The sequence below is a fragment of the Etheostoma spectabile genome, chromosome 19 (assembly GCF_008692095.1).
Source record: "Etheostoma spectabile isolate EspeVRDwgs_2016 chromosome 19, UIUC_Espe_1.0, whole genome shotgun sequence".
In the NCBI taxonomy this organism is placed as follows: domain Eukaryota; kingdom Metazoa; phylum Chordata; class Actinopteri; order Perciformes; family Percidae; genus Etheostoma; species Etheostoma spectabile.
The window spans coordinates 15,438,265-15,462,749 of NC_045751.1; the positions used below are offsets into that span (position 1 = coordinate 15,438,265).

General features: G+C 40.0%; 2 protein-coding genes and 1 long non-coding RNA gene across 5 annotated transcripts in view; 2 read left to right on the forward strand and 1 right to left on the reverse strand.

The window, feature by feature from the left end:
• Nucleotides 1-6,338: 6,338 nt before the first annotated feature.
• Nucleotides 6,339-10,642, forward strand: rwdd (RWD domain containing 4). Of its 2 annotated transcripts, XM_032499174.1 has the most exons (8): nt 6,339-6,517; nt 7,241-7,321; nt 7,545-7,654; nt 8,068-8,218; nt 8,475-8,574; nt 9,568-9,617; nt 9,748-9,750; nt 9,839-10,642. In XM_032499174.1, exons 1-8 carry the CDS (start codon nt 6,494-6,496, stop codon nt 9,875-9,877), a joined length of 558 nt encoding a protein of 185 aa, XP_032355065.1. In that variant the 5' UTR covers nt 6,339-6,493; the 3' UTR covers nt 9,878-10,642. The 2 variants fall into 2 exon arrangements, with proteins under 2 accessions (XP_032355065.1, XP_032355064.1); XM_032499173.1 differs by lacking the exons at nt 9,748-9,750; nt 9,839-10,642 and having other exon boundaries at nt 9,568-9,695.
• A 782-nt stretch (nt 10,643-11,424) lies between these two features.
• The window catches only part of LOC116669372 (uncharacterized), a 32,055-nt gene continuing 18,994 nt past the window's right edge, over nt 11,425-24,485 (forward strand). Inside the window, exons 1-14 of one of the 2 annotated variants that reach the window (XM_032499176.1) lie at nt 11,425-11,560; nt 12,042-12,101; nt 13,132-13,251; nt 13,934-14,282; nt 15,451-15,650; nt 15,755-16,170; nt 17,648-17,802; nt 19,706-19,920; nt 20,876-21,009; nt 21,101-21,211; nt 22,205-22,363; nt 22,468-22,591; nt 22,661-22,864; nt 23,421-23,765. In XM_032499176.1, the coding sequence (XP_032355067.1) occupies nt 11,513-11,560; nt 12,042-12,101; nt 13,132-13,251; nt 13,934-14,282; nt 15,451-15,650; nt 15,755-16,170; nt 17,648-17,802; nt 19,706-19,920; nt 20,876-21,009; nt 21,101-21,211; nt 22,205-22,363; nt 22,468-22,591; nt 22,661-22,864; nt 23,421-23,765 (2,640 nt within the window). In that variant the 5' untranslated portion in view covers nt 11,425-11,512. The remainder of the gene's footprint in view (nt 11,561-12,041; nt 12,102-13,131; nt 13,252-13,933; nt 14,283-15,450; nt 15,651-15,754; nt 16,171-17,647; nt 17,803-19,705; nt 19,921-20,875; nt 21,010-21,100; nt 21,212-22,204; nt 22,364-22,467; nt 22,592-22,660; nt 22,865-23,420; nt 23,766-24,485) is intronic. The other variant, XM_032499177.1, reaches the window with a different exon arrangement.
• LOC116669373 (uncharacterized) overlaps nt 19,001-24,485 on the reverse strand; it is an 18,268-nt gene continuing 12,783 nt past the window's right edge. The window contains exon 3 of the long non-coding RNA XR_004326763.1: nt 19,001-19,010. This is a non-coding gene — a long non-coding RNA (uncharacterized LOC116669373). The remainder of the gene's footprint in view (nt 19,011-24,485) is intronic.

Genomic DNA, 24,485 nt, shown 5'->3' on the forward strand with positions numbered 1-24,485 from the left:
AAGAAGGAATTAAGAGGTAAAACTTTACTTGAAGTTTTCTACATAAAAGTGACATGACACTGTCATGACACATAAACCCTAACCTTAACCCTAATCTTAACAGTAACCATAACTTGTCATGACAAAACCAAGTGACACATACTAAAAAAACATGTCACAACCGTTTATGACTTGTTCATAATGTTTGATGACACATTCATGACAGTGTCATGTCACTGTTATGTAGAAAACTTCAAGTAAAGTGTGACCAAAACAGAATCGTTTGACAGCCCTGGTTAATATCAAAGACACACAGAATGTCGAGTCACATCTGCTTCACCTTGCAGTCAGTTGCACAGAGGTGAGAGAGGATTAAAAATGACCCGCTACTGCAGTTTTTCATTTGTAACCGGGCCAGAAGAGGCCTCTGGGAGAGCAGGAAAAAAATGCTCTTGTTGTTTGCATTTCTGTTGACCGATCACTATCGTCTTGAGCTCTGGACGCAGCGATGATGCCTCTACAAAACATTCTCAGGAAGGAACTTGTTTTGCTGGAACATTTGCACAAGAAAACCCCACACATAATATAATATAAGTGAAGTTAAATGTTTACACAATATCGTAACTTAGGTTATTTAAATTAGTTAAGTACATGGTTAAACATCATTTGCTCTTACCAGTGTATTGCCGTTTGTACTTTGTTGACAGCACTTTATCAATCGGTCCCGAAATGTCAGTTAGATAGTAAATGCCATTCATTTTAAATCTTTACAATCATTTACTAAAAGAACCAAGTGAATCTGCCTTATTCTACAATTTCCCTTGGGATGAATAAAGTATCTATCTATCTATCTATCTAGCTGTCTATCTATCTATCTATCTATCTATCTATTGAATGATTTCTTCAAAACTTTCCATTTTCAGCGTGTAGTTCGCTGACTCAAAGGTCGTTGTTTCCCATAGTGAAGGGATTTAGAAAAAGATAAATGTCTATTCTTGTCTGTGAATTTTAAAGCCTTGAGCAGCAGGGCAGGGAGGGGTTGGGAGAGATAGTCTGGTGGCAGTACATGTACAGTGTAGGTTATAGTTTTCCTTGAATAAACACTGGAGCTCCTCAATGCCCAAGAAGTTCCTGTGGCATAGGCATGCATCATTGAAAAAATAGACTTGAAGCATAAATAAATGCTTCGGGCCGTGTTTACACCTATGATTTGGGGTAGATAGTTTCCCAGCTGTTGTTGCCAGCAGGAAGAACCCATCCTAACATTGGCTGTGTGCTGTAGCCACCATCACAGGGTTTGCAGTTTAACCACTAACACAAAGCTGCTTGATGAATGTAGCCTGGAGAAAACCCTCTCTCCCCACCAAATGACTTATTTATACATGCCATATGGTTTCTTAGTGTTATGTGTATTTGCTTTGTTGCCTCTGAAGAGGAATCAAATGTGCGAGTGACATCCTGTGTGTGAGTCAAACGTTTCCTTCCTGTCTACTAATGGTATTAGCAGATCTGTCTGGGGAGCGTGACACACTTCTCATAACACAGGCCCAGTTTTATCAATCAGGGCTTAGCTGGATCCCCAAATGGCAGAAACTCTGCCTAACAAAGCTCTCCGACTTACTCTTACCTCAGCGCAGAGCACAAAAACAAAGAGTTATTCTGAGGTACCCTGGTAAGAGAGATGTTTATTTGGATTATCGCATCTCAAGACGAAGCATGCCTCCCTTAGCCAATTTAGAGTGTGCCCTATAGGGCAGAAATCCTTTGCTGAGTGGATAAGTTAATTAGGAAAAGTGAAGGGATGATAACAGCCTTGTATTCTGCTCCTGCTGTACAATAATTGCATTTCATACTCAGTATTTGTGGCTGGGGCTCATTGTGTATCGGAGGGCCGCACTCTAAGAAGATAAAAACACCTCATTATTGTACAAGGCCAGAGTGGAACCGAGCCAATTGACTGACACATCTCTGAGACGTCTCAGTCTCTGAAGCAGATGGGGCCAACATATTTATTAATTGTGACTATAATTTGGTCTGAAAGGAATGGCATCAAAAATCGAATACATTATTAAGACTGTCAGTATGAAATCACAGCAGAATTATATTGGCTTACATGTCCTTCGCCTTGATTTTGGAGTTTGGAAATTTGTCTAAAGAGCATGCAATTTTTTATTTTTTTTGACTATAATTTAGATTATGTTTAATTTCTAGAATGATTTATTTGACTATTTTATGTGCAACAAATGTTTCAGTTGTGCGGGTTGATGCTAAATTTAAAAAAGTCTAATGTAATTCCATGTCCCAGATTCGCCCTTAATGCCTTAAAATGTTACGCTGGATTCGCTCAGTAGGTCCTCTGTGTTACAATAAATGAATACTGTTTATCTGTAAAATGAGGAAGTTTGTGACCAAACCGTGCCAAAACCAAGCATGTGTGTGTGTGTGTGTCTGTGTGTGTGTGTTTGTATGTGTGTGTGTGTGTATGTGTGTGTGTGTGTGTGTGTGTGTGTGTGTGTGTGTGTGTCTGTATGTGCATGCGTGTGTTTATGTGTGTAGAGGACAGATCTTATTATTGAAATCAACATGTAGTAAGCCCTGAGCTTCCATCGCTATTGACAGCACAAACAAATTAGTATGGAGAGGATGGAGGACCAAAGTTATTCTGTCTCACTATTTGCTTCAGGAAAAAAAAGAACCGGCTTTCTCTTCAATTACCCCTTCCAGTGAATTCAAATGGATGGAAATTGACATGAGAGCTGGCTCCATATCTTCTCTCATGCAAATGGTAATATTGAGGAGTAAAGCGAGGCACTCAGGCTTGCTGAGCTTGAATTGCTCTGACCAAACCAATCGATCTCAACTGGGGGAGGTAGCATCAGTGACTGACTCTGCTTTTCTGCTGCTTGCAAGAGTCACAATAATTGAGACTGTGGCCGCAACATCAGAAAAGATTATCCAAACACTGCATACATAAACATGTAGCTCAGTATTGTTTACCCAAAGCAGAAGGATAGTAAGGAGCTTCCACTTTAAAACAGTGATGGTTAAACATAATGTAAAACATATTACAAATTAAAGCTGCACCCTAAAATATTTATTTTTATCATTGGATCAAATAACTATTTGCCCTGTGAAAGGTGTCATTGGTAGTCACAAACCCACAGAGAATTATCACCTACATTGCTTTTCCCTCCTGTTCTATGGAGCTTTTTAACCTTTTTTTAGTTCATTGTTTGGGTTTTCTGACCTACAATTTCCACTCTCATAAACATATTTCTAGCAGCAGCAATAGTAGTAGGCAGCTGTTTTTGGCTAAAATATGCTATAATAAACCCACTGGACACTACCTGCCCAGCACCAAACAGCAGTCAGTGGGCTTCTAGTCTAAATCAATGACGATTCATTTACAGGATTGCTCCTGTGCCGCTGGAAGATCCGCCGGACGTCCTTCATTTTTGGCCTGATGTCCCTTACAGTGTTGTAGTACTTGAGCCCGGTCTTTAAAGGTCTCGGTCTCATCACAGAATTAACCAGTGTTACAGCTGATATATTTTTCTATTTTTCAAATCAGTTGAGCTGCTCCACAACCTTTCCACCTAACCCCATGGCAACAGCTGGGTTTTCACATGGGAATCACTAGCAGACATAAAATGCTTTGGAGGGCACATTTTGGAGGAAAGCATCTGGACGTTTCTGGGAAACAAATCTTAGTTTTATATCTGGGTTAGTTACAGTGTTTGTTTTAGTTTTCCCCAATTGCCAAGACTTTGGAGAACAATTTCCAAGAGTCAAAAGTCTGTAAACAAGATTTCTACAGTTCTGTGAGATTCCATTTAAGTTGTTTTTTTGTCTGTGTAGTCATATAACAATTAATACACGCATGTGCCATCCATGCAGTATATATATGTACCCTGATAGCCCAGTTTGTCCTGAAAAGCAGTGATGAGATGTCTATGACTTGATTGTGCTTAACAGGGTTGAGGTTATACAGACATTATTACCCAAGGTGACCAGGCACATCTAAGATCAAAGGTTCTGGATGGAATAAAAATATTGGAGGACCTCGATGAAATCGAACATTTCTCTGCTTCTAAACCAAAAAGTAAGTCTATGCACGGGTTTGACCTGAAAATATTGAATATGACATTAAAAAATATGGCCAATGTGGTGTACACCAGTGGCCTCAGATATTTGCGTATGAGTATTTGACTGCAAAAGGATGTGACACATGTTCACATAGTGTAGCTCTTCTTTTTGCTGAACATAAGATGTGCCTGAAGTTTATAACCCAATATAAAATAAATAAATAATACAAATAGGTCATAATCATTGCTGGCATGACCGTAGCCCCAACTCAGGGTGTGGGATTATTGAATTTTTGTTTAATTTATATAGGATCCCAAAATCTTTATCTTTAGAGCTTAAAGATTGAGTCAAGGATAAATATGAATTGCCATATCTTGTTAACCCTTTTCTTTTTTAATCTGCACATTTGTTCAGGCTGCATTTTGTGTAACGCATATTTTATCTGTTCAATATATTGATATGTTGGTTTTCTAAGATTAAATTATCCGAATGATAGACATAGAGATTGTTTATTATAATAAATAATAATGTATACTTTAACTTTTCCTTCTTGGGAAAATTAAACATTTTCACACTACACGTTGTTTAAGTTGCATACAAACCGGAGTTATACATACAGGCACATGCATTAATGAGATGTCTGGCCATGGACGGGCACCCTGGCAACTGTCCAGCTGCCAATCCACATTCTGTACTTGGTCTGTGCAAAGACTTGAACCGGTGACCACTCCAGCCCACACACCGAACGGCTATTGTTGGTTCACTGTTTTGAGGAAGTTTGTAGGAATGTTAAAGAAGTGACACGTCTATATTTTAATAATTTAAATGGGGCCAACAAGGTGACGTGTGCATGAACCGGACAGTAACAGTAATATAGTGCCGTGAGCAGTTTCCATCATCATCAGAGCAGAGTGAGGCTGAGGAGAACATCACTCAGAAGATGTGAGTTAAGAAGAAATGGCCAAATTGCATAGCACCCTTTAAAAGCTCTTAACAGCCGGGTTGTGTCACTTTCTGCATGCGCTCTATGTGAAGCCCTTAAAGAGCATTAAGTCTTTGAGGGCTTCGTTAAGTCAAAGTAATAATAATACTTATAATGTCATGGCTATTTTACTGTATTGCACTATACTGTATATGTGATTGTGTTATTGTGTACAGCAGTGTTGTATTAGCCACTTTTTGAAGGTCTCGGTCTTGGATAAAGAGGACTCGAGATTGTATTTTAAAACCGGCCAAGCCCAGAGATATCACTAATTTGCCTCTGCGTTGTCTAATTGTATGTGTTAACATCATTACTCTGGCTGGGTGTAAAACTTCCTGCTTCAAATGCGACCAATATCTTGACTCATTTCTAATTTACTCTAATCTAATATACTGTTAACCCCCTCTACCTTTCCCCTTAACACACACGCCAACGAAAGTGAATGCAGCAGACAGGAGAAGCTCCGGCTGTCTGCCGCTGGTCTGGTCTTGGTCTTGACTCTGTCTCAACCCCGGTCTTGTCCTGGTCCCAATACACTCTGGTCTTGGTAGGGACTTGGTCTAGGTTTAGGTTGTCTAGACTCCAACACTGGTGACCAGACCAGTGGCGGTTTTACATTGACGTACACCCTGGGCAAGACCAGCTTTGAGAGCACCCCTGATAACTGATGCTGTCATTTTTATGCAGAATTATGTTCATTCTCTTTTGGTAATGTTGGAGGTAGAGATTGTGCACCTAAAATGTGTGTTTCCTGTTGTAATTGCAATAGTTATATAACAAAAAAAATGTAACAAGAGCAGAGAGAAACAATAATATAAAATATTAAGAACAATATTCAACTAAAATATAGAATAAATATTCTCAATAGCACAAATCTTTCATCAAACAAATGTTAAAACACACCAATGAGAATCTAATTATTACATTACTGAACTAAGAACAGAAAACACAAACTATGCAAAATCATGGAATTTATGTAACAGTGGAAATTATCATTGCTTCCTCCACACTGAATAGTGCGAAACACATCTTGATCCAATGCAAGACATTTTCACAACAACGGAGACAGCTTTTCAGAGATGTAGGGGCAGCTGGAGAAACTGTTTTTTTGTTTTGTTTCTTTTTGATCCATTCTGAATTCTTATGACCGGACTGAGTTAAATAAGCTGATGGAGTTTCTACGCACTATTCGACTTTAAAATAAAATGTGAATAATTGAAAACAATGTTGGTATCAAACAGTAGAGGGCCCCAGTACGCCACTGCAGCGTCTAGTCTGCTTTAATCGAAATAAGAAGAAGAACTGGTGGCACTGGTTGGTTGTACCAGCTGAGGAAGTTGTTACATTATTATTTTAGTAAAGTTTTAATAGGAGAAATGGGTTGTTAACTCTGGGATTTATAAACTCTGCACAGAGAGTATAGCGGACCCAAACAGAAGGAAAATCATGACCGCTAACGAAGATCAAGAGGTATGAATGAATGAATGGTGATGCAGTAGTAGGCTAGCTTATGTTAGCGGCTAACAACTTGACACTAGCGTGACTGCTAGCATAATAGTGTAGGTTAGTGAGCTTTTCTGCTCGTCACCTAGCAAAACCATTAAACAGGTCAGCTCCCATTAAATGTGCAAGAAACTCAGGACAGAGTGTCAATTGTCTTTCTAGCTTTTGAGCCCCACTTCATGCCTGAGTGAATGTCACGCAAAACTCCATTTGAAAGTGTGCCAAATTAAGTGTGTTATAACTCGAGGAAGAAATGCGTTCCACATAAACCTCAAGTCAAGAGCTTTTATGAATACAAAACTGACTTTAACCCATCCGGTGTAGCTATATGTTAGCTTTCAAACAGCACATTTACCAATTAAATATCGGTGTTTCACAGTAGCCCTCTGCCACCATAAAACGTAACATTACAGTAATAAGTTGTAAGTAAGTTGGTGGCTTTAGCAGGTTAAAGGTGTAATTTAAACAGTGCATAATGTCTGGAGGATGTGCCGATTTAAAAAAAAAAAGGTAATCATTATCTCTTGAAAAGGTATTCACTCGTCCTATCCTGCATACCCATGCCAAGTGTAAATAACCACATTTGTAAATGGTGTTTGGTGCGAGAAGCTGTCGGGATAAGCTGCTGCTGATGTAAGAAACTATTAATCTGTCTAACCTCCTGTCTCTCCCTGTCTTCCTCCACCACAGATGGAGTTGGAGGCTCTTCGCTCTATCTATGAGGGGGATGAGTGTTTCAAGGAAATCAGTTTAGTTTCCTTTCAGTTTAGGGTGAGTACTGTCCCCTAACACCTTGTACTGTCCAATTCTGCTTAAAAAAAACATAACCTGTGCCTCCCCAACATCATGGTTCAACTGGATATACAGTACATCGAGTTAAAGCATGACACTCAATATGCTTTTTCACCTGTACTTTATGACCTTTTAACAAGCTGTTAGGATTTGTTCTGAAGCAGTACCTTCTTTTATCATCTATTGTAATGTTATACAACAGATAGGAGACATTGATGACAGCAAAGCATTCATGCTGGACGTCACATGGCCTGAGACGTACCCTGAGACGGCCCCACAAATGTCCCTTGATGCCTTTTTCAACAACAGATTGTAAGTTGCGAGCACAGTGCTGAATTATTATTATTATTAATATGCATTAGTTTACATTGGTAACTGATAGCAGATTAGAATATTACATCAAAATTTGAAAACACTTTTGCCTTTGCAGGGTTCTGAACTGTATGACTGTACAACAATTAAAACTGTTATAGTTGTGTTTTAATACTGAATGTGGATGTAGTCAATTTGTGGTAAATGCACTGTGTAGTGTACTGTGAATTGTTTTGTGAGTATGTATTTTTTCTTCCAAATGATTCCGACATGATCAATTTCTGTTTGAACTTTGTTGCAGTCCATCAGGATTAACTGCAATTTTAAGAAATACCAAAAGCTGTGTTGTAGCTGGACACACACTTTATGTGATGCTCATGTTGATTCTTTCCTTTACAATTATTTAATACCAGCTCTGCGGAGACGAAGCAGCTGATTCTAACAAAGCTGGAGGAGCAGGTGGAGGCTAACCTGGGCACTGCAATGATGTATACTCTGTTTGAGTGGGCCAAGGAGAACAAGGAGGCCCTCATGGAGAACCACAAGCCTGTAGCCACTGCTGTGGTCAGTATATTGCATAACTCTTAACTACATACATCAGACAAAATCCTTATTCGTGGGTCTATTTTTGGTACTAATCCCTGATAGCGGCACAACCCCAGGGAGCTCTTGTCAGTCAACCATTGTGGGCGTTGTGTGGCTTCTTCTTCCCCGGATTGGTGCTGTTTTTGTCTTCCCCCTAGATTAGGTGAGAAGAGCCTTGTTGTAATTAGAGTCATCGGATATGAACAAAATAACGGATAATGTGTTGTTGTTGCAGACATCCAGCAGTGATGGGATCACCAGCTCAACAGCCAAGAAGAAGGAGAAGAAGGAGCAGCTGACTAAATCTCAGAAGAGGAGGATTGTCAACAAAACAGGTGCATTAGTCTGACTTTCCACAGGAAGGTAGTCTTTGGTCATTTCTTATACTGAAACCTTCCGATCAAAATCTGATCCTTTTGCTACTGAACTCTACTGTGTTATGCCGCCTCAGCTTGCTAGTTTTGCTCTCCTCAACACTGAGTGTTCGACTGTGAAAAATGATTTGGTGACAATAGTGATTGAATCTGTCCTGACACTCGGGTTGGCAAAATACTTTTGCTAAGCTCCGAATTAATATTAGGAAAGAACAGTGAAGAAACATCCAGGCAGCAGCTTCCAGCGGTGTCACACCACTCCACTGATCAGCCGGTAGGCGTTTAAATTGTGGAGATAGGGACCCTGCGCAGTAGCCTGGCGTGCACCTCTCAAAAATTTTAATTACACGTTGTGGCGACGCGGGTCGATAATTTCCTCACTCATTTCCTGGTTCTCATTCTCCATAAACAACATGAAATCAAGGACACGGTTAACTTTTCCTGCTACAGATATCCGATTGTGGTCAGAAAGCCTAGGGGATACTGTTACTCCCACTATGTCTCTGGAGCCGGTACTTGCTCATTTCCCCGACCGGACACTCCCCACGCACACACATTTTGGCCCTGCAATTCTCTTAAAGAGATCAACGCACACACCCAATATATAAGTGTATAAGATAGAATAAACTTCAGGCCACTTACGTAGACTACATTGAAAGCTCTGTGTGGAGCCTCCGCAGAAGCAGAAATCGCGTTTCATACACCAACATATGCTACAATGCACCCACAAAGGCAGGGAAGAAGGAGACTTTAAGCTAGTTAACACGAATGTAGACAATGCAGGATTAAAGGAAATGCAGTCACGCAGTGCATCATTTTATAAAAATCTTCTGAAAGCCCGGCATTTTTGATAGCTGTGAACCATTTGATAATCTCCATAATAATTTAGAGTCAGTAGCTTTTGTGTTTGAATCAATAGACAGCAGTGCATATCTTAACGATTTCTGCTTTCAGATCACAAAGGGGAACTGCCAAGAGGTTGGAACTGGGTTGATGTCATCAAAGTAAGTGCATTTTATCTTCTGGCCACAAGATGGTGCACTTATTCAGCTTTAAGCCTGCAGTGACATTGATCATGAACCTGTCCATATTTGTCCCCCCCCCCCCTATCGGCACTCCTGCTTGATGGTCCAGCATGTGAGTAAAAAAAACCATTTAAGTTAAATCTTTGAAATCCTTCACACAATGCCATGTCTTATTGTTTTCCTTTGTTTTCGTGTTGCAGTTGAGTAAAACAGGAGGAAAAGACGACGATTTGGCCTGAGGGCAGTGATCTGGTGCCGCATTGTACAACGAAGTGCAGTGAAGTCTGAACTCACCTGTATTAGCCTGTTGATGCTGCTAATGCTGCGGTCCCGATACCGTCACATCCTCCATCTTCAACACTTACTCAACATGGCTGCTTTCAGACTGAGAACCAAAGCAGGCTGGGAATAGTGGACCTCAGGACACACACACACACACACACACACACACACACACACACACACACACACTTCCAGCTAAAGCCAGACTTTGAGCTGTTAACTATTTGAAGCCCTTGCTGTGTTTTATGTGTTTGTGTGCAATCAGGTGAAGAGGAACACCTCATCAGCTTTTGCTCCTACATTCTTCAGTCATCCATCAGCGTGGAGTGGGCTTGAGATACTTGCTGTCACTGCCATGTTTTCAGTCTGTGATTAGGCCCAGCTGCCAGGCACTGGAGCTACCAATGTTGGATAGTGGTTCTAAATGGATGTGTCAAAGTGTACATTTTTAAAAACGCAAAATGTCACCAGACGAATAGTTTTTTTTTTTTTTTCCTATAAATTGAATTCTTTTTAATAACTAAACCACATTTGGTCTACTGCTTGTCTAAAAATATAATTTACCATTGAGTTGAATTGTGTGAGATTTTATGAGTACATGAAGTGATCTACCCCAAGAAGTGAGTCTAAATTGTGAAGTGTTAAGTAACAAAATTGTGCCAGACTTACAAAGGAAGTAATGTGATTTTTGCCTTCAAAATAAAACCAAATCTGATAATTGCTGTTCCTACCAATGAGGTCATATTTCTGGTAGTTGTGAGAGTTTAAAGATCTGTAAAGTCTAAGTTACTCAAAAAAAGCTTCCTCTGATATGGCTTAGTAGTCTTAATATTATAACAAGAAACACTCAACACTACAAAGTCCTTGCACACTAGAACAAAACCTCTTGACTGGGAAAAGAACAACTCCTGCACAGGGTCATTACTTATCATCTAATCAGGTAAAATCTATACAGACAAACAGCACTGGAACTATACACTGCACATAAGAAGAGCCGGGGGGTGCTTTATGAGTCTTTTCCAAGTAAGGTCCGAAGGTCATTTTTTATAGGCTGGTCAAAAATGAGTTAACCCAATCCTGGCTACAGGCCAGATTTACCCAGTAGCTGAACATAACTGGTGAAAGACACCACGTGTAAAACATCATCTCACGTCACTACAGCATAAACGTGTATTTTCATGAGTTTTATACAACAGCAGATCTGTGCTGACCAAAAACTACATGTTTACTTATTTAATTCTGCCACATTCTCAATGGACAAGCTCAATGTAAACTATAACACTTGACAGGGATTTGGAATAATATGAGCTTTATTCATTTGGAATAAGCAGATGTGATTGCAATATATGTGTGCTATAATATAAAACTGATATATTTGAGGGGGAAACAATGTCCGCTGAAATAGTTTTCCCGTTTAAATTTATAATTTAAAATATGTATAAATATAAATATATCTATATTATTATAAATATATTATAAAATATATATAAATATATATATATATATATTTTACTCTATTGCGAGCGGAAGTTGGGCCTTTTATTCCTTCCTACTTGACACATGGCCGTCTCATATCGGTCGGAGGGGACGGAATGTGGACCTATAACAGAGACGGGCTCTTTCCTAAAAAGAAGAAGAAAGTAAGTGTTTTACGACACATTATATAGTTTTAATTGTCAATAATTCATACTGGATTTTGTCTGAAACTCCTGACAGTTTAGTTTTTATTGAGTCTGCTGCCTCTAACTGCAAGCTTAACCACAGCTAAAAGCTATTTAAAAAAAACCTGTACAGTGAAGAGCCTATTTGTTATGCTAAGTATTGAGTTAATCCAATACATTAGCATCGCTACACAGGAGGCTACATTATAAAAAAAAAGTCTCAAGTGAGCCATATGGCCAAAATATTAAATAAAATACTGACAAAAATTGATAATTGTTGACACGCTTATATATATATATATATATATATATTATCCGTTTTGTTAGGATATCATACACATATTCTTTATGTATATTTTTTAGGATGTAGGCCTACTTTGTATAGACTAATTGCAGTATTTCTTAAAGCTGAATTTCGGTCTCTATAGTAATGTAATAATTAACATTTCCTGTGTTGCAGAAGGACAGAGAGGCTGTAACACTTCCATCTATAAACACTGGCCCAACTGCACTATGTCAGGTGAACTGTGACGTTATAGGTGTATTATGTCATAGATATGTAGGTAGCCTACGGATGCAGGGCTTCACATGAACTCTTATGCTCAACAGCTAGCTCACTCTGGCTAGTGGTTTTCCAAAACTACAGCCACTCAGCAATTTCACTAGCCGCTATTTTGGGGTAATTTCGTATTATTTTAATAAAGATGACTATTATGTGCTACTATTAACTTATAAAAACACATTTACAACCCTTTAAAATGTAAATGAGCACGTTAACACCCAAATGCTGCAGTCATCAAATATTCAGCCCTGATGTGTGTATGGGGGGGGGCCTTCAAAAATAAGTTAGGCTACTAAGTCCATAAATCCACCACTAGGCGACTTCCGACATTACAAAAATACTAGAAGACAAACCTGCAATGATGGAGATACAAATATAAATATTATTTTGTCAGACGTACTGTATATTTATTAATTCTACGTGTAGGCCTATTATACATTTTTGACTGTATTGTATAATTGCATGTCTAAATTTAGCAAAGTTGATCACGTTATCAGGGTTAGTCTTTATAACAGAAAAGCCTGCATTACAAACTGGGGTTGGAGAGATGTGGGGCATTTACGAGGCAGATGGTCTAAAAGATGCTATTGAGTGGCATTATGAGAAATGTTGGATCCAGTGTTTTCGGAGCTTGACCAATGGTAGGACTTAAAGTGGGGAGATGTCGACCTCTGCTGCTTTGATTTTAACCATTTACAAATTACATGTCTCTCGCAAATCCACAAACTTTATAGAAGTTCAATACCAAATCACCGGAGTGCCATTTTAATTTAAACAGGCATATTACCACCTTAAGTAAATAGATGAAACAGTACCCATTCTTCTTCTCTGATGCTCTTATTTTTTAGAAGACAAACAGGAATTGGCATGAGACCAAACTGATGCCAAATCAGCTCAGAGTAAGTGTCTCAGGCCACCACGGAAACACGCAATGTTTTATGTTTCGGTTCATTCATTTATGACTAAAGTAATCCCAATGTTTTTACAGCGGAGTAATCCTGTCTGTCTCCATTATCAGCTACAGCTGCTGCAATCAGGCAGACCCCCCAATGGTCCACATTTAGAGAACAGTATAACTGGCATTCTGCACAAAGCCCACCTTTTCAAGGTAGGTAATTTAATTATTTATACATAATTTTATGTCTATGAACGTGTCCATTTTAGTAAGGTTTAGATGTTTCGTCTTGTCTTATTGTGGTAGTCTATTTTCCTGTCTTAATTTCTTAGCCTGGTTTACTGTCATGTCTTGTGATTGTGTTATTTCTGGTCTTGTCTTATCTTATTGGTTGTGTATTGTGCTGTATATTGTACTGTGCCGTCTTGTTTAGTTTTACTTCCTGACTTAGTTTTCCCGCCCTTGTGATTGTCTGATGTCTTTCACCTGTTTCCCAGCCCTTGTGTCACCTTCCTCTTGTTACCTCATTACCCTCTGTATTTAGTCTTGGTGTTCCCCTTGTCTGTTGTCACATGATTGTTTTACTGTTATGGTGTTCTGTGTCACAGTGTGTGTCGTCTACCCTGTTTTTTGTATTCCAGTTATTGCGTTTTTTTGGATTGTGACAGTTCCTGTATTTTTTTTGCTTGTTGGATTTCTGGACTCCTTGTTTGTATGAACTCTGCGTTCTATTAAATCCTCAACTCAAATGTTCTTCTGCCTGCCTGCCTGCTCTCTGCATTTGGGTCCTCTAATCCCCTTTATTTCAACACATTTAATCTTTAAAATGAAATTAAAAAAAAGACATGAAGCTGTAAGCCTGAGGCAGTCCATTGTCATCTTTCTTTTAATACAGAGCTCAACTCAATCATTCAGACAACAGGTTAAGGCTACCAAGGCCTTACATGAATATGGGAGAACAATTGAGGACTCAGTAGAGTTACTGAGGAGCATGGAGGCACTCAGCCGAGAAGATGTGGGCAAAGAAGAAAGAGAGGGAAAGGATAAGGACAGAGAGACGGACAGTGGGACTTATCTGTCCGTTAGGTCAAACAAAGATGATGTGGACGAAGGAAGTGACTACAAACTTCCAGTGACAAACATGTTGTGTGATACAACGACCAGTGAGGTCCAGAGAAAGGAGGAGCCTCCATTTCTTGTTGAAGAGAAGAGATTCATGGTTTACATATGTGGTGGATACAAAGGTAAGAAGGATCACATCTCTGACATGTTTACACTGTGGAACCTATTAATTTTTTGAATGCCGGGCAGGTGTGTAGAATCACTCCAAACCATTGTTATAACTCAGTCTTTATTATTAGTTTGACACTGGAGAGTTAGAGAAGAAGATTATTATCACTCTCATGTCTGTAAGTTAATATGAAGGTGCAGACAGTTAGCTTAGCATAAATGCAAGAAAAGACTGGTAACAGCTAGCCTGGTTGTGTCCAAAGGTATCAACATCTGCATACCAAAACCTCTATAGCTCACTCTGTCTGGAATATAACCTGTCACCCATATGTAGATCCGTCCAGGTCAACGCAAATCTCAGAAACTGAAAAACTGTCAAACTAGGCGGTGCAACATGAATCAAGATTCTGTATTTGATTCATATTGTATTGTACAGTACTGTATTGCCTATCTCTCACCTCAAATGTTTCCAGAAGCACATTTTTCAGTTCAGCTCTAATCTGAGAAAGTTTGTGATTTGGCTGCCATTTCTTTCCTGTGCTGATTGGTTGTCGGTTGATTCCATTGCAGCCAGAGACATTTTGGTCTGCACGGTTGATACCGCCCCTTGAAAATCAAAAGAGAAGTTTCAGACTAATATGTATTTGCAAATGAGTCTAGTGCCAGGCTAGTGAACCTACTGCTGTTCAGCGTGGAGTTAAGTTACACTTTAGGGTGCTGATATTTCAGATGCTGTTTTCACTGTTTGCTGCCCCCAAGTTACCAAATAACACCAATTCATGGTGCTTTAAGATATAGGTTCAAATGTTTCTACAACTAAAATCAAATGTCAGTACACCCTGAAGAAGGTCGCTTTGTACCGATACATGCCCAGTTCTATTTTTAATGGAAGATTTCAATATGAAATAGCCATTCAAATAAAGGCTATTTTATTTCAGAAGGAGAGTGCCTTAGGCCTTCTTTTTCTCTTTTAAAGTTAATATTTGTGGTTTTGTTTCACAAATGACTTTCCGCTCCATCACCACATAATTTGGCAGCCATATTTATTAAATGCAAAAAAATGTCACAAAGGTTTTGAACATTGAGAATTTGTCTTTCCCTGTTTTATAAAGCCATAACAGTCCCAATTGACATACAGTAAAAGGAAGATGCAACATTTGTGTGCGTATGTGTTTGATACAGACACAGTTGCAGAGAGAAGTGCGCTCATGGAGAACGTTTATCCCAGACTGTATCTGTACTGTAAGCAGAGAGGCTACGACTTCAGCATGGTTGACCTCCGCTTGGGGGTTGGATCACCTGTTGCTGAACGCCACAACACTGTAGAGCTGCAAGTGGAGAATCTCCAGAGATGTCAGAAAACCCCGGGTCCAAACTTTATAGTGAGCTATCAGCATGTTGTATGATGTAACAGTAAAAGTGCAGAGACAGCATCTTGGAATTTTAGAAGATTAATTAATTTATATCTCTCCGTTCTTTTGGTCAGTTGTTTGTAGGACAGAAGAATGAGGTCCAGAGCCTTCCCTCCACTATCACCAGAGAGGCTTTTGAGGCCATAGTGAGAGTGGTGGAGAAAGACCAACAGCAGACGTCCAAGAACAAACAAGTGGAGAACTTTTCTGCCTCGGGCTCCCAGTCCAGCATCACCACAGACAGCAGCTCTGGCAGTTTTGTCCAGGATTCCATTTATGGGAATTATCCGATTTTCGGAGAACAGGCTAATGTCTCAGGACTGCTGAGCCAGTGCTCCTACAACTCATTTTCAGGAGGAAAGGAGGCCAGATTCAGCCCTGTGGGTGCAAGGAGCCCGGGGGATTTGGACAAAGACCTTACATTACTCCAGATGTGCTACAAGCTGGACAGGAATTGCCTTCCGCCTGTTTACCGCTTACTTCCCATCAGGTGAAAAAAATCTGCTGGTCCGAAGTTTATGGTGTAGCAGATCTAGCCATGACATGCTCTACCTCATAATTGAAGATTAACATGGTTAACCTTTTTAAGGATTACGATGTCAGTCGGTTGGTTTGTATAGACTGAAATATCTCAACAACTATTATGGCGCTTACCCACTTCTAGTACCAGCTCCACTCAGCTCGACTTGGCTTAGCTCGGCCGTGGTGCCCCACCCTCCTTTTTTCCATTGCAGATGCGCAAGGCGAGTGTGTCTGGTCATCGTAGCGACGCCGTAGGAAACTGCTGTGACCTAACACAACATATACACACAGAACGTCGAAAGTGTGTTGTTTTTGATTGTCGGCATGTGGCTGTTGCACAGAAGACACATTTTGTTTCAAAAACCTTGCTGGATAAGCTATTTAAGCACAGCCGGTTTGTCCAGAATACCCCTGTCTGTCGCTAGCAATGATGATGCAGTGATTAGTGACGATTCTCTGCGACCAATCAGTAGTCTGCAGGTTTTCACGTCACCTTTTGGTATCGCATCAGCTCGCTTCAAACGTCGATGGAGGTGATACTAAAAAAACTACTTGTTGGCAGGTAACAGGGACTTTTTTTCATAATGGTAAACTAAAGAAGGCAAGTAGAGTCGAGAGGGGTTGAGCAGGTACCATGTAGTGGAAAAATGGCGTCAGATCTATTACCCCAGAGAATGAATCCTAATGACTGCGGCAATTATCAGACATTTCCTCTACATTTTTGGTTGTATGTGAAGTATCTCAGCCACCATTTGATTGATTGGTATGGAATGTTGTACAGATATTCACTGTCCCCAAAGTATATCTCCCAATGACTTCTCCTTATAACCTATTATATTTTTCAAAGATGGATTGGTACAAAATGAGTGACAGACATTCATGGTTCCCAGAGGATATATACTATTGGCTTAAATTATCCTCAGACTTTGTCATGAAATTTAATAATCATGTTCCCCACACAATGAATTGTAAAAAAAATTGATGGTCCCCAACTTTTTATCTAGACTTATCGTCAGATCAAAATTGTAATATGACCAATACTTTTGCTAAGATTAACGTTGCCAACAACTACTTATGGAATTGTCGGATCTGTAAATTATAAAGTGTGGTCTAGACCTACTCTATCTTTAAAGTGTCCTGAGATAACTCCTGTTATGATTTGACACAGTAAATAAAATTCAATTGAATGACAAATAAAGATCCTTGAACCTACCTAGTGAACATCAGCATTGTCATTGTGAGTATAATAAGCATGCTTATTTTAACATTCATTTTACCTTGAGTAACCAGAGCAAATTCCAAAACATCCCAGCCCTAATTGTTCTTGTGTCGAGGAAAGGCTCATGTCTATCAGTCCTTCTATCATCATAACAAATCATTAGGGTTCAACATCTAGAAAGCATAGGTGTTAAAACCTATTCATGATCTCCTGGTGACATTCACAGCTCTCACCATTCTGACATGTTGAGCATGGACATGGAGCGCAGGAAGCAGGCCATGAAGGACTGGAGTGCTACCTGCCGCAGACTGTGGGCGATTTTACAACGCAGCGCGGTTCAGGCAGTGGGGCAAGAGGAGGCATCACAGTTACTCAGAACAGGTACGATTGAAATACAAATAGTGTTTGTTTTTTTCCTTCTCATGTGATTGAGAGTGGTGGGAGAAGTATTTAGATTGTTTGCTTAAGTATAAAGTACTAATACATCACTGTACAAATACTCTGTTACAAGTAAAAGTCCTGCATTGAAAATGTTACTTAAAGGGGCCATATGTAACTTTCAGTTTGTGTTGATTCTAGCGGCTACTTTGGGCAAAAGCGGTAGAGTTTTTACCACATCTGCTGTCCTAATGGTCTTTTCTTTACGGTGCTGTATCACCCACTCACTGTATTATTGAGAACGTGAAATAGACATATTACATACCTGAGGACCAATTTGGGGTTGGTTTTAAATCATGTACAATCCTGTAATTGTCTGCATCTTTTGAAAGCCCAACTGAAGTGTACTTGGGTTTTTGCCCATTGCCCGTTATCTTTTATTTCTTCTTGGTTTAATTTACTTCTCTCCTGTGATAGTCCTGCCCCATCAGCCATAACTACAACAGATAACTTCTAAAATAACGTTAAAGTACAATTAGGCCTATTTAAAGAAATCTCTTCCTTTTACCAGGCTGGATACACTTACACAGGCTTTTCCGGTGTTACAAAGAAATCTGTGACCCGTCAGAATGTGTTACTGTAGCGGCGTCTATATTTGCCGCAAATCATTTTGTGAGTTTGCGGGGAAAATCAGACCCAAGCAGCTTATTAAAACTATATAAAAATAGAGTTCTTCTCACTGTTAGCCTTGTTTGCTGTTACAGGTCATGTATGATCATCAGATTGAAAATTACAGTTTCAGAAACACTAAAAAGTTCCATAGAGTCACTTTAAAACTATAGTCTGTAGTTTCTGTCTCCCCCATGAGGAATTCTAAGTAAGAAATCATGAGGCGGGTCCACATGATACAAGCCTTCTATGATCGCACACCACCCCTCGCCCCCTCCTCCACACAGTTACTAGTAGCCAGGGAGGACATGGAGGATTAAATAAACATGATGGACTCTTCAGAAGAGGTCGTTATCTTCCCTTGAGTTTCTTAGTGTGAAAGTCACGCCACAAGTCTTTGTGTGACGCCACAATCTTCTGAACACAGCCATGCTGAGAAATACAGAGAGAGTTGTGTGGAACCGAAAGTCCTAATTAGCTTTGTAGCAAGTCATTTGGCAATGGCTTAAATGTAACTTTCATTAATATCAAAAAGTTATGTACTAAAGCTTTAAGTAAAAGTAATTATCATCAGGAAAATGTACTTAAAGGATTGAAAATGTAAAAGTTCAGGAAAATCTTCACATTTTAGAAACTGGAAATGATCAAAACAGTTCTGTCAATCAACTTAAATCATGTAATCATGTTAGCTTGACTTGTACTATACATTGGTGGGTAATTTAATTTATAATGAAACATGATGTTTTACAAACTACATGTTTTGTGTGTCAAAAATCTTTTCTAAGTAACTGAATGAATGTAGTGGAGTAAAACTTACACTATTTCTCTCTAAAAAGCAGCGGAGTAGAAGTAGAAAGTGGCATGAAAAGACTTAAGTAAAGTACGAGTACCTCAAATCAGTACGCAAGTACAGCACGTGAATACATGTACTTAGTTACATTCTACCACTGATGTGAAAGGTGTCTCCTCCTGACTAAAGAAATCATTCCGCTGTGCTGATGGATTCATTCAGGAAGCAGTGCAGTGAAACACAGTATGGACGTATTATAGTTTATAGCTTTAAAAAGTTAAACAGTTGCTATGGTTTATAAACCGTGACAAGAACTTATTTCTGGAAGTATATGCTAACTTCCACATTTCGTTACACAAATGTCTTACTTGAAACTTTTCAACGTCAAGTTGGTAACTGATGGCACAGACACAGTCATCCTGATTTTTCCCTTTTTTTTACGTGTAGTTCTTGACCGGGAGGTAGAGACGGCTCTGCAGCCTGTAGATGATGTTCCGCCAGAGGAGCACTGCCACTGCTATAAGAGGCTTATCCCAGACCTTTACAAACACCTGAAGAATAAACATGCTGCTCAGTACATTGACCTGCTGGAGGGACGGGCTCAGCTCGATCCAGTCCTCAGCACAGCTCACCAGCAATTTATGGACCGTCTCCATGGAAAGGTATTTTCACTGTTACTGGCTATTAGTCAATATCCACAACATTCCACTTTTGGGTTGCTCTGTTGCCGACAGATATTCTGCCAGATTACATTCATTCAGGCCGGATATCCTTTACCTTGGGCTTTCTTTGTGTTAGCATTTTAAACTTGGATTTGTGAGGACCATGGTTAACCTTTTCTCAGATCTCTGCAAGGTAAATCGAGACAGCTAGCTAGACTATCTGTCCAATCTGAGTTTTATGTTGCATGACTAAAAATACCCTTGACACATTTGACACATGTTCCACCAAAACAAGTACCTTCCCGAGGCTATTTTGCAGAGGCGCCGTTGCTCCATACAGCACTTAGCATCGTCCAAGAAGATTGAGATTGTTTTTTAAAAATTCCAATAAATCAGAGCACATTTTTCTCCCACCCCGTAATGCTGTGTGGACTGGCCAGACCTTCCTCCGCCAAGTGTGGAGGTATAGGTCTGGCAATGCAAGACTACTGGCTTCAATTGAAATCCCATTTAGTTGTGCTTTTTTGAATTTAAAGCTGGTTTGGGATCAATCAGAAGTGCTCCTTTACTCTGTTAGCTTCTGAAAAGGCGTGTTGGTCTACATGTCTGACAGTTGACAAAGGCAAAGAGACAAAAAACTTTTCTCTGTTAACTGTGGCTTGCAGCACTTGGACAGTCTGTATTTTATTAGAAGCAGTTTTGAAGAATTAAGATTCCTAGGAACCTGTAATTTAGCATCTAAAGTTACTGTAAGTTTTTAAACTGTTAAGTGTGCTTCAACAGACAATGAGCTTGCAGTATGGTGTTAGCAGTGTTTTCCCTGGGTGGATGTCTGTTTGGCTTGTTAAGCAGACCAGATTGCAACACAAGTCATGTCTTTGTAGATTTTGTTCTCTTTTCTTTCAGTTCCACCCCTTAAGTATGTTTCATTCATTTCTATGTCTACGTCATCAAGCTGCGCCACACCAACATTTATGAGCGTAATGTGGGATGGGGACAGAAAGGCCTGAAACACAATCGCTCACACCAGTTCTACATCAAGCGCATCTCCTCCCACTTTCAAAGGACTGTTATCAACTCCCTCAATAAGTACAACATACACACATATTGGAAACATTTTATGAACTAATGACTATCTCTGTGTTATAAGCATTACAGCTATGTTCTTTCACTTTTTCAGAGTAATGAAGGCCACCAAAACTCAAGGCCCCTTTGACAAAGTGAGGAGAGAAGCTTTCAGAGGGGAGATACAGGGCGACATCCAGCGTCACATATACTATGGACTCCATTTGTGAGTGGCTCATTGTCTTTCTTTTCCATTACCACTCACAAAAGCTGAAAATACACCACACTCTGGTGTGCTCACAATCCTCTGTTGTATCCACATTTCCTTATTTAGGCTGAAAAGATGGCTTTACTTTCACATAAAAATTGTTCTCAGTGCAGCTTGAAGTTGCGAATATCTCATTCAAAGTCATTGTGTGTAGAATTGTGCAGTGATTATAGGAGATTTCAAATTATTCTGATGCCATAAGTTTTAGTTTGTAGTAAAATTATATAATGCTGGTGAACATTTTATTTGTTTTGCCTTCAACCCATTTATCCTACTGTCCCCTGGTTGGATCTGTGTAGAAGGGCTTTTTTATATTATTGCCTTAAGTTGCCAAAATCAGAAAGAAATTCAAATCCTTCACATGTTTAAAATATGTTTAATTTGAATTTAATTGGGCTCTTTTAAAGGTCCTGAAAACCTTTATTCTCAGTCAGTTATTACTGTGAGTAGTGGGATCCACACCACACAAACCCATCTGCTAGTTAGAAGATTAACTGTTTGTTGTTGTCATTGCTTTCCTCTTTCGTTTTGATGTCACCCATCTTTTCTAATAGTGGTCTATTGGGAAAATGTTTCTTGGGCCGCATTGGCTACCGGAACAAACTGGCAGCAAGACCGAGAGGCGTTGCTGTATCATCACTCTTGATAAATCAGTTAGCACTGTCAAGCAGGTTCCTATTGGTCAGTGGTGTGAATTTGAAGCCCTTTCAATTGAAATGACTTGATTTTACCTACATTCTTTAAGTGCTGGTGTGACTGAGATTTTACTATCCATGGCGATGAAAGAAAAGGTACAGAGCAACCACAGAGTAATCTATAACGATCTAACTGGGCTACTCAAACTATTTAACAGAGTGCAACTTATCAATAACGTATGAAAATTCTTAATTGTATTTCCACACATGCTAAAGTTCCAGTTTAACTCCAGTGAGATTTACCTCCATCCATCAGGGGGAAAGGCTGTACTTTGAGGCGGGTTTTCCTAGCTGATGTGAAGAAGGCAGTGGAGCAGTCAAAATCTAGACCCATTCTACTACTGGGACCACCAGGCTGGGGAAAGAGCACCACCATGGCTGCAGTAGCACAGCTAGCACCCTCTTGGCTACCGGGGTGAGATGCAGTAGAGCAGAGAATCATGTGTTATCAATAACATTTTTGGGTTTGTGAGGGATCGTTGATTTAACCATTCCATTTTTTATGTCCCATTGGGTCAGAACTGTGAAGATATTGGTGCACTTCATTGGCTTCACTGGAGAGAGCAGGAATATTCGACTGGTCCTGCAGAGTGTTTGTGTCCAGCTGGCTGAAGCCTACTGTGCCCACACACAGCTTTCAGAGGTACTGGACCATCGCTAGTAAACACACATTCACTTTTAAAGAGATACCAAGGTTTATTTGTTCCTCCAGGGCCTTCATCAGCTGATCAATGAGTTCCACTCTCTTTTGGGCCTAGTGGGAGCAGAGAGGCCCCTGATGGTCCTGCTGGACGGGTTAGATGAGCTGTCTGAGGAACATGGTGCAGACCTTTCCTGGATCTCAACTCCTCTACCTCCCAATGTCTACCTCATTCTCTCTGCAACCACTGACTCCCATTGTACTCACACCCTGCAGGTCAATATGGCTCCACTGAAGTAGAGAACATTGTAAATTGTACCTTAAATTTAAGGTTGATAAAGCAAATACATAAAAATGTGATAAATATTTGTGGTTTAAGAAGGAGTTATGGACTGGAAAAATTTCCTCCAGCCAGGACAGAGTTTGGGGCTGATCACACCGAGAAGATTGCGATTAGCTTAACAACAACATACAGGCTCAATGGCATCAAAACAGGAAGGAAATGGCAAACTAGTAAAGCCCACCTCTTGCTTAATATGACGGGCTCCCTGTGCCAAGTGGGACATTGTCGAGTGGTGCGACTCTGCGCCTTGCGCTGAAAACATGAGAAAATTTAAAGTTATACGAATGTCCAAAAAAACACTTGAAAAAAACACTGTGGGGTGCAAGAAAGAAGCACAGCATTAACTGTAAGCAATAACTATGACTGTCCACATACATTTGACCTTGTTGTGCATATTGTATGTTAAACTTATACATCTAGCCTTGTTACAGAAACTAATCTAGTAAATATGATGTTTATAGATGACAGATTGTTCTCTCTTACCAACAGTCAGCCAATCCCACAGTCCTTTCCCTCCCTCCACTTAGTCTTGATGACATCACAGCAGCTTTGGAGACCAAGCTGAAGACTGACCAGCGGTGTCTGCAGGAGCAGCAGTGGCAGCTGCTAATCCAGGCTTGTCTCTCCTGTCCCTGCCCTCTGTACATGGAAGCAGCTTACTCTGAGAGCATGCTGTGGACCTCCTGTTCCCCCCAGGCCAGCGTCAGCCTTCCAGCTAGCCTGGAGGGCCTCTACCTTGCCATGCTGGCTCGCCTGGAGAGAGAACTGGGGACGCAGCTAGTGAGACGGGCTGCATCTCTCATAACTATCTCACGTTGGGGTGTCACTGAAGAGGTGAGGAAAGCTACATTTACAGGCTGCTTGGCTTTGGTGAACATGGATTTTCTATTATTAACCTTAAAACCACATTGGCCCCGTTTTCACTTGGTATTAAATCTGATCTGAGTGATCGGATCACAAGTTGACAGCTCTCAGTACAGGTGAAAACACTCTCAGGATGCATTAAAGATGCATTGCGATCTGATCTTTGAGACCACATTTGGAGGTGGCCTGAGCCACATGTGTCTGCATTCTTATCGCAGTGAGAACAGGAATGTGTCCTGGGCCACATTAACGACTGCCTACTCAACTGTGAGCAGAACTACGTAATGATACTTATTCAAAGTACTTCTCATGTCACAGAAACCACTGAGAGTGAATCATGTGTTTTTGTTGTGAATGGAATGATGTACGTGTTTTTTGCATAAAGAGCGTGGCAGTAAGATCCGATCACAAGTGGTCAGGATGCATTTGGAGACACATTCTGCTGCCAAGTGGGAACACACATATGTAGAGCTTTCCACTTGTGAGTGCATCACTATCGTTATGCTGATGACACAACGCTATGTCTCTCTTTTAATTACAATAACTTGAGACAATAATAAAATAATAAATAATAAATAAAATTAAAACAACAGTGTATCCACCCTCCGAATACTTGAGTGCAATGTCTCTGGCTGTAGTGCTGGTTGTCACTCCCCAATATAAGTTGAGTGCAGATTTGAGTCGCGCATG